A 9907-nucleotide genomic window follows, 5' to 3' on the forward strand; every position below is an offset into this window, starting at 1 on the left:
GTAGTCCATGAAATTACCTTCTGCCCCAGAGTCCAGTAGTGCTTGACAGTCGTGAGTGTGGGCTGACCATCTTAGTCTTACCGGGAGGATTGTAGATGTAGATGACGGCTTCTCAGCAGAGATCCCACCCGACAGTAGCCTCAGATTCACTACCGGGCTTGCCCTTTTACTGGGCAGTTATACGCGAAATGTCCCGCCGCACCACAGTAAAGGCGAAGGCCCTGGGACCTCCACCTCTCCTTCTCCTCCCGAGAAAGCCGAGCTCGCCCGACCTGCATGGGCTCGGGATCGTAGACGGGACTGACCGCGTCCCTGTCGCTGGCTCGTAACGTCGGTGTCTCTCCAGAAAACCGAACGGGTAACCTCCGCCGTTCGACTCGAGAGAGTCGAGCGTCCACCCGAAGAGCCAGTTCAATCAGTTCATTCAGGGTGGTGGGTAAGTCCAGGGCATAAATCTCCCACTGCGCCTCCTCGTTCCACTGACAATCTGCCGCCAAGGTCCAGAACTCGATAGAGTAATCCGACACTGATCTCTCCCCCTGTTTGAGATCCGCGAGGATCCGAGCCGCCTCTCTACCCACGACCGCGTGGTCAAAAACTCTCTTCATCTCGGCGGAGAGTGTCTGAAACGAGGCACAGCATGGATCTTGGTTCTCCCACACCGCTGTTCCCCATAGTGCTGCTCTCCCTGTCAGTAGCGTGAGCACGAACGCCACCTTGCTCTGTTTGCTGGCAAAGGTCCTGGGCTGCAGAGAAAAATGCATAGAGCAACGTGTTAGGAATGCTCTGCAATAGTTCGGCTCACCGCTGTATAATTCTGGAACTGGTAGGCGCGGCTCTGACTGGGAGACGTTCTCTGATGGTACGAGGGGAGCGGGCGGTGTGGGTGGCGCAGCGGAAACTTGCAGATGTTGCATTTGCTGGGTGAGCTCGGACACCTGCGCCACAAGAGCACGAATCGCCTGCCCCGACTCCTTTATGCTCTTCTCCTGGGCGTCCATCCGAGAGACGCTGGATCTTAAGAAATCTTCCAGAGAAGAAGGGGATCCGCCTGCTGCTTCCATGCTTGGTCAGATCGTTCTGTCACAGAAACGAAGCGGAAGCAAAGATGCAGGTTAGTAATTTATTGAGGGTCAGAAGACACAAACTTAACACAGTCTCTCGGGTGGGATGGTGGCGCAGGGATCAAGGGAACAACGTGCACGTGAGGAGTGGCGAGGGTGAATCCAGTGCAGGTGAAGATCCGGGTGAGACGAAGACCACGAAGACTCTTGACAGAACTCAGACACGAACAGGTAGTCGATGGTAGCCATTGAGAAGAGGACTTCTTTTTGCTCTGTGAGAGGTGTCTGGCCATTGTTCTAGCATCTCTATCTAATGGTGTTGGACAGTTTGTTGTCCTTTGTCCACGGTTGTGGTCAGATGGGGCCCCGGCATAAACTGGGCCCTGGAATGTACTGTTCACCATACCATTAACTCAAATAGAGTCACTGTTTGAGTGAATAGGTCATCACCAGGTGACAGTTTCAATATCCATGTAAAAGCTTCAACTCAGAGATTACATTGATACTTATTTTAATATTTCAGATATTTATTCTGTAGATCCTCCAGTGAAACCAATGATCTCCAGCAGTCCATCTGGTAATATAATGCAGGGAGATTCAGTGACTCTGATATTAAATTGTCTAAACATACAGTATGTGAACTAAAATGTATTGTTGCTAATGATTGTCTGTGTCCGATTTTAGATGTCACATGTGTGTTAATCATCTGCATATTGTTTAAAATTTTGAAATACATAATTATTAATTGTGATTTTTTTAATTTTCTTTTTTTTTTAGACCCACCTAGGAACGTCTCAGTGTCCATCAGTCCATCTGGTGAAATATTGGAGGGAGATTCATAATTCTGATTAATCAGTTTCAAGTGTGTGATTTCAAATTAACTTTGCTATTTTTTATTTATTTATTTATTTTTTAGACCCTCGCATCTCAGTGTCCATCAGTCCATCTGGTGAAATAGTGGAGGGAGATTCAGTGACTCTGAGCTGCAGCAGTGATTCAAACCCACCTGCAGAAATCAGCTGGATTAAAGGAGGAGAGACTGTAGGATCTGGAAGAATCTACAACATCTCAAACATCAGCTCTGATCACAGCGGAGAATACAAGTGCAAGTCCAGAAATCAACATGGAGAGAAATACTCCGATAATGTGACTTTAAACGTCATGTGTAAGTAAACAATAGTTAATTGGTTGTATCAGTACATCTTCCAACTATATTTGATTTCAAATTATTTTTAATTCTTACTGAAATCTATGTTTTCGGTTTTAGACCCACCCAGGAGCATCTCAGTGTCCATCAGTCCATCTGGTGAAATAGTGGAGGGAGATTCAGTGACTCTGAGCTGCAGCAGTGATTCAAACCCACCTGCAGAAATCAGCTGGTTTAAAGGAGGAGAGACTGTAGGATCTGGAAGAATCTACAACATCTCAAACATCAGCTCTGATCACAGTGGAGAATACAAGTGCAAATCCAGAAATAAACATGGAGAGAAATACTCTGATAATGTGACTTTAAACGTCATGTGTGAGTAAACAACAGTTAATTTGTTGTATCATTACATCTTCCAACTATATTTGATTTCAAATTATTTTTAATTCTTACTGAAATCTATGTTTTCGGTTTTAGATCCACCCAGGAGCGTCTCAGTGTCCATCAGTCCATCTGGTGAAATAGTGGAGGGAGGTTCAGTGACTCTGAGCTGCAGCAGTGATTCAAACCCACCTGCAGAAATCAGCTGGATTAAAGGAGGAGAGACTGTAGGATCTGGAAGAATCTACAACATCTCAAACCTCAGCTCTGATCACAGCGGAGAATACAAGTGCAAGTCCAGAAATAAACATGGAGAGAAATACTCTGATGCTGAGACTTTAAACATCATGTGTGAGTTTTGCTGCGTTCACGCCATATCGTAATTACCGTAATTTTGAGATGACAATACGTGACGTTCTACTTTTAGCTGTTCACATCCTTGGATTTGTAATTATGCTTTTCTATGGCAAAACTATCAACGCCTAAACAGAGCCTGCGGTGGTCAGGTGGTAAAACGGTCACGTGGTACAAGTCGTAGCTCTCAGAAAACACCCAGTTGTAATTACGAGTTCCACGAGGACGTGAACGCTTTTACAAGTTGGAATCTCGTAATTACGGGAATTCTGATATGGTGTGAACCTTTAATGGTGATCCAATAACTGGTATCAAACAGATTAGTGGGTTAACAATTGAATAAAACATTAATGTAATGATTCATTTGTCTGGTGTAGATGCACCAAGGAACCTCTCAGTGTCTGTAAATGGATCTGCTGAAATAGTGGAGGGAGGTTCAGTGACTCTGATCTGCAGCAGTGATTCAAACCCACCTGCAGAAATCAGCTGGTTTAAGGAGAATCAAGGCTCATCTGTTGGATCTGGACAGAGTTTCAGTGCACTACAGAGTGGACGCTTCTACTGTCAGGCTCACAATCAACATGGATCTCAGAGATCAGACGCTGTTACTATCACAGGTGAAGCTTTTTATTAATACACTTGCTTTTTTACATCAGTTTGGACAATTAATTTGATTAATTATCCTCTTCCTCTTTCAGTTCAGCGTAGTGCTGGTAGGATTGTGTTCCAAATCGCATTGGTGTCTGGAGGATTATTCATCATCATAAGCATCATTGTACTATTTATAATGTAAATAAAATAATCTAATATTATATTATAAGAGTATATATGTCATTAGTAACTAATTATTAATTATATTTTAAACACTTTATGTTTCTTTTTGTTGTTGTTGTTGTTTTTGACAGTCAGAGAAAAAATATGAATGGAAAATCTGCAATACATGAGTATGAGGTGAGGTTATAAAAGAACCACAGACTAAAATCAGTTAAAGAATAAAAGCTACCTTTTTTCCTACATGCAGTGTGTGTGTGTGTGTGTGTGTGTGTATCTGTTTGCTGTGTCTGTGAGTGTATGTGTGTGTATGTGCATGCCTATGTGTTTTTTTTTTTGGTGAAAATCTAAAAATGTACAAAGTTTTCTGTGAGGGGTAAGTTCAGGTGTAGGGTTGGTCTAGGGCCAATTTTGCACAGTATACAAAACATTATGCCTATGGAGATGCTCCGTAAACCATAAAACCCAACATGTGTGTGTGTGTGTGTGTGTGTGTATTCTGTTTGTTTCCCTGCAGAATGATGATCTCAGTGCAAACAAATATATGACCCTTGACCCCAGGTCCAGATCTTCTGATCCGTACATCACACTCACAGTAAGTGAAACATTAAAAAAACTACACTTGCAGAAGAGTTGCAGAAAAATCTTCAAATATGTTCATACATAATAATAAATAAATAATAAATGTTTTTTTTGTTTGTTTGTTTTTGTACATAGTCTGCCTATCCCGCACCTGCTGTTTACCAGTCGGGCTCTTCTTAATATGAGAATCAGTTAGTAAGTACTGCAGAAGATCCTCAAGTCATCTCAATATCAACAGAGGCGGAAAGAGTACTAAAATATTCTACTCAAGCAAAAGTACCATTAAGTGAATAAAATTTTACTTAAGTAGATTTTTAGACTGGTACTTTTAGTTGTACTTAAGTAAAAAGTGATTTTTAGACTGGTACTTTTAGTTGTACTTAAGTAAAAAGTGTACTTTTAGTTGTACTTACGTAAAAAGAGTTCATTTAAAATGTACTCAGAGTAAAGTTACTTAGTTGCATTTTAACAGTGGGGGCAAAAATGGAATAGACAATAAATTAGACAATAAACTAGTTGTTTTTGTTACAAATTAAACTGCAATAACAATAGAACAACAACAACAAAAAACCAAACAAAAAAAACTATTTGACACACGACATTTAAAACAATCAGGGAGGTATGTGTCATTTTAATGCAGACCATAAAAAGCAAGTTATATTCTGGCTAACAACAAAACAAGCTAAGGACTCTTTATGAACTTTTTAATGTTTTTTTTTTTAGAAAATCAAGATTTTACATTGGTTATTTCAGTAGCATGAAAAACAAAACATATTATTATAAAATATACAAAGAAAGTGATTAAATGACACTAAAGCAGTACATGACTTCAGTCTAATGTGGGCTATGCACTTTTGCAAAAACTCCAATAATCACTGAACCAAATCACTCGTTTATTTTGCACTTTATTGTTTATGATTATGACAGAATTTGCCAATGCACATTCGGAATTCAGTCAGAGAGCGCGCACACTTGAACAACTCCGGCATTCTCTGCGATGATGAATCAAAACACCTCTGATTGGACATTGCATTCATAAACTCAACAGTGCCAGTTTGTTCTCCTGCCCATCATTTACTGCAGTAGCGTCCAGGGTGCGATGCTATTTATTTATTTTACTCAGTAACTAATGTGTTTTACAATTTAGAGAAGTACGTACTTCAAACTAAATATATTTAAACGTAAAATGACAGATAAAATAAATAACTAAAATACTTTAAAAAGTATAAGTACACAATTACAGTAATGCGAGTAAATGTAACTAGTTGCTTTGCACCACTGATCATCAACAAAAAATGTCATCATTACTAGTCAACAATACTGAACAGCACTGTTATTCAGTTACGAGCTAGACCAGTAATTTTACCAATAGCAAATAAGTTCAATTCTGTGAATTTATTTTCTTTTTATTTATTGTTTTACTTGTCTTATTTCTGTTGTAACCACACAGCAAGCTGCCATGGAAAGATGAAGCCCAAGTTAAACTTTACTCCACTTTTTGTGGCATCGCAGGACACCCACATCACAGCTCCTGATGAAAATGAAAGACTTTATGTATTTCCATTCTGCAGTGAAGTTCTCATATCATTTGTATGAATTATGTTCAGCAGTGTTAAAGCAATGTTATCAGTTACAATATAAGTTTGATTGTTGAGCAAAATGATCTAATTTGCTGTGAGCTGTTGCAAGAAGATTATATATATTTTATCTGTGTATTAAAGCATCGATGTGTAATTTCCCTTTATTTCCTTTTTAAAGGTGCTGTATGTAAGGTTTTTTTCACCAGGCCCTTCCTCTTGATGCACACGCAGGTTGCCAGATTAACAACACCATCAGGAACGAATGCACATTTTCAAAGGAGAATAACTGACTGTTTCTTAAATATCTGCAAACATAATATGGTGTTTTTATGCTTTAGTAGAGTCAAAATCCTACATACAGCACCTTTAAATAGAACATAACATGCTCAAAAAGTGCACCATTTACAGCATTCACCTTTGAATCTTTGCTTAGCATGCATATCAATTGTGTCACAATTTATATATGTTTATGTATAAGTTATAAATAAGAACTTTAGTATACAAATAAAGCCTATTGTATTCGTATGAACTGTTTATGTAAATGTCAGGCAATATAAAAACAAATATATTTATAAAATATCACACATGCATATTAACTTCTTCATAATCTGCAAAATTTCAAAACAGTGCATTTGATGATATTTTGGACTGCTCTTTAATTAAATTGTATTATATTATTCACCTTGTTTCAAGTCTTTCCTTTGTATTTACATGCATTTGAACATTTGTCCTCAAACTGCGAGTAGAGCCGTTGCTTCAGTCAATGATGAGCCACAAACTGATGTTCTGCTGCTTTGTTTAAAGACAGTAACTGTAGAGTTGCTGATGCAGTGATGATCTCTTTAAGTGCTTTAACATGCACGTGTGCTACAGCTGATGATAAACTCCAATGATCTGAGTTAAAGTCATGTTTTTAGTAACTTTACTATTACAAATTAAGTGTTTGCAGTTTTATATTAAGAAATATTCCTTTTCAGTGGACTCAAATGAAATAAGTTAACCAAATGTTTACACACCATCACAACAATTTTACAGCATGCAAGAGTTTGCTGTAATTTTACAGTACAATTGTGATTATTGATTTACAGAACATTTGTAAATTTTACAGTCATACTGGCAACCAAAATTGCCAGTAAGTTTATGTAAATTCCACAGGATTTTTTTTCCAGTGAAAATGCTACTACAAGACCTAGTCTCATGGCAAATGCCTACCAATAACTACATATTACTGCAGTTTCAGTTTCCTAAAGAAACAAACAGTAGAGGCAGTAAAACTCTGACACCTTTTACTCCTTTTCACACAAATTTACAGAGTTTTGATTAATAAAGTGTATTTTTCGCACAATTACTTTAAGAATATCATGTTACGACTTCAAAACAATATTAATATACTGGGAGATTTGAAAACTGATGCTTTTGAATGTTAGCATCGCACATATCCAGCCTCGTATCTGTGGGTTTTCATAGACGGTAAGTTTGTTCGGTAGCTCACGGAGTATGGAGCTGTACTTAGAAGGCGAGGAGCTCCGGTTTACATCCTGTGTAACTACTGTTTGACAAAACAGTTCAAGTCTGCATAAAAGGAAGTTGAAATGGCACCATTGCATCAACAAGTATGTTTTTATACCAGTTTTGCATTTGTTAACACTATCGGGTAGGTTTAGGGTTGGGTTCGGTGTAGGGCATATTTCCAACACGATAGAGCTTTAACTTTTAGGGACAGACCCCGGATATTTGAATTCTGAACCGCCACCGTACGTACCTGTAGCAATATAATAAAAACGTACGTGATGTAAACTAGTTGTGTACTCAGTTTACCACTGTTATACTTAAAGAGTACTTTAAAGTATACTTTTATATACTAGAAAGTGGGCCAATTTAGTCCCACGGAGTATTGACATAGTATACTTACTAGTACACTGACATTTGTATACTTAAAAATATACTTGAACTTAAGTATACTTAATAAAATAAACTTGAAGTATAATACTTGGTAAGGGATGTGTGGACTACTAATGCATGTGGAGAGCCCTGAAAAGCTCTGAAAGTTTATATACAAGTATATAATCAAATGTGTTATTGTAATTTTTTTCTTTAAGTTTGTATTTTATATTTTGTTTGCTCCATTTAAATGTTTTCAGATTTTTTTAAGCATTGTTTTAATGGCATTGTTTGTGTTTTCAAGGCAAGAAAATAAAGATCTGATCTGAAAAATCTTACTGCAATTGTCTGTCATTCAATACCTCAGTATAACAGCATACATAGCAATACATTGTACTGTACTATGACCTACACAGTATGACCTACGCAGTACTGTTGGTACTAATCTGAGGTGCATTTCCTAAGAGCAGCTATGGTCGCAAGTTCCGTCTTTACCAATAGAGTTCGGAAATTGCAAAGAATGGAACTTGAGAATGGAATCTGCGACCAGCTAACAATTATTTTATTATTTTATTTTTAATTATTATTTTGGGAATGCACCCCTGGCTTGTCTCACTGAAGATGTCATATTTGTGTGTTCTTTGCACCACCTGCTGGTGACATTATTCCAAAGCAGCATCATTTACTTTCTTTCTAATATGCAAATGTTACTGTGATACCATGTGTGGCAGTTTTTTTTGAGAACATGAATGTCTGCAGCGAGTGTGCATGCTTATACAGTACCTTTGCATAAAAGACTGTTTTTCAAGTCACTAAGAAATGAACTGAAACAACCCTGCTTTACAGGACGTAACCTACATTACCTTTGGTTCCCCAAAGTTTTTCTCATCTACTACACCTTTGGTGCACATGAGCTTCAAGAGCTCGTATTTACAGTGCTGAGTTCATCAGGCCAAACAAATGTTATTTGAGCTCATTGGGAATACTCATGGATTGATACTCTAGGTGTTATACATCCTTGGCATACCCAGGTGAAAAACAAGTGCATTTGAGTGTTCTAGTAAAATGAAAGATGGTTCAAGTGTACTACAAGTGGTAAAAAAAAATACATTTTTAAAAAATACAGAGATAGTTTGTTAAAAGTGCATTTAGATCATATTCATGGTGTCTCAAAATAGCACTGCTGAGTACACTTAGATTATCTTAAGTTTTTCTTAAGAAGTACTAAATAACCGTTTTCAGTATATCAAGTACACAATTAGTGAGCGAAAATAGAGCACTTTAAGTGCATTATGGAAGTGCACTTGTTTTTCTCCTGAGTAGTAACAGTTCATGTTACTATAGAACAACAGATCTGTGAACAAACATGTCTTAAGACATTCTTAACAGAGCTAAGAATCAATGAGTCACCATGGAAACGGACGCTACAAAAAAGCATGCTTTCTACTTTCTTCTTCTTTTGTTCAATGGCCATTTACATACTTAGTGTCTTTTCATTGAATCTTTTTATATCACACACACACACACACACACACACACACACACACACACACACAGGCACGTGCACACATAGACATCAAAGGGGGCTTGAGCACCTGCCCTTTGGTGATGAACAAAAGCTACCTGTGCTTTGAATTTACAGCCAATTATCCAAAAGACAAAAGGCAAATCCATGACTCATGAGCTAATAAATCATTCAACTAGACGGGGACCCCAGTGGCTGTGATATGATACAATCATGGGATGTTTATGAATTTACATTGACATCAACTGACTTTTTCAAAAGTGTTTCCCGGTTTATGCTTCATAATAAGATAGTTGGTACAGAAATTTAAAAACATCAGTTTGTTTCATTCATACAAATACATCAACATATTACAGGATTTAGGTTTTTTATTGTATCAACGATAATGTAGAAAATCTTGTAGTGATCTTTAATGAGCTATAGTATTCAACACATAGTTTTATATTAAACCTTTGGAGTCAGGCTCATATATTAGTACGCTGAGCACAGAGTAAAAATGTCCTTGTACTTGAGGATAAAAGGAAAAAAAAAAATTAAAACAGAGAACAAAAAATATCAAAGATTTTAGTGCAAATGTCGTGCAGCAGATATAGTATTTACATAACTCTAGTTCAGATATTTA

General features: G+C 37.7%; 1 protein-coding gene across 1 annotated transcript; it reads left to right on the plus strand.

Annotated features, from left to right (window-relative positions):
- Nucleotides 1-978: 978 nt before the first annotated feature.
- On the plus strand, nt 979-6557 carry LOC306873744 (B-cell receptor CD22-like; the record flags this gene model as incomplete). The annotated part of the gene is made up of 12 exons (XM_079423229.1): nt 979-1114; nt 2077-2229; nt 2332-2370; nt 2434-2586; nt 2689-2745; nt 2791-2943; nt 3324-3563; nt 3645-3735; nt 3852-3897; nt 4235-4312; nt 4435-4494; nt 5750-6557. The coding sequence occupies 11 exons, from the start codon at nt 979-981 to the stop codon at nt 4477-4479; spliced, it is 1191 nt and encodes a 396-aa protein (XP_079279355.1). The 3' UTR covers nt 4480-4494; nt 5750-6557.
- Between the last annotated feature and the right edge of the window lie 3350 nt (nt 6558-9907).

The sequence above is a fragment of the Barbus barbus genome (genome assembly GCF_936440315.1).
Source record: "Barbus barbus genome assembly, chromosome: 8".
In the NCBI taxonomy this organism is placed as follows: Eukaryota; Metazoa; Chordata; class Actinopteri; order Cypriniformes; family Cyprinidae; genus Barbus; species Barbus barbus.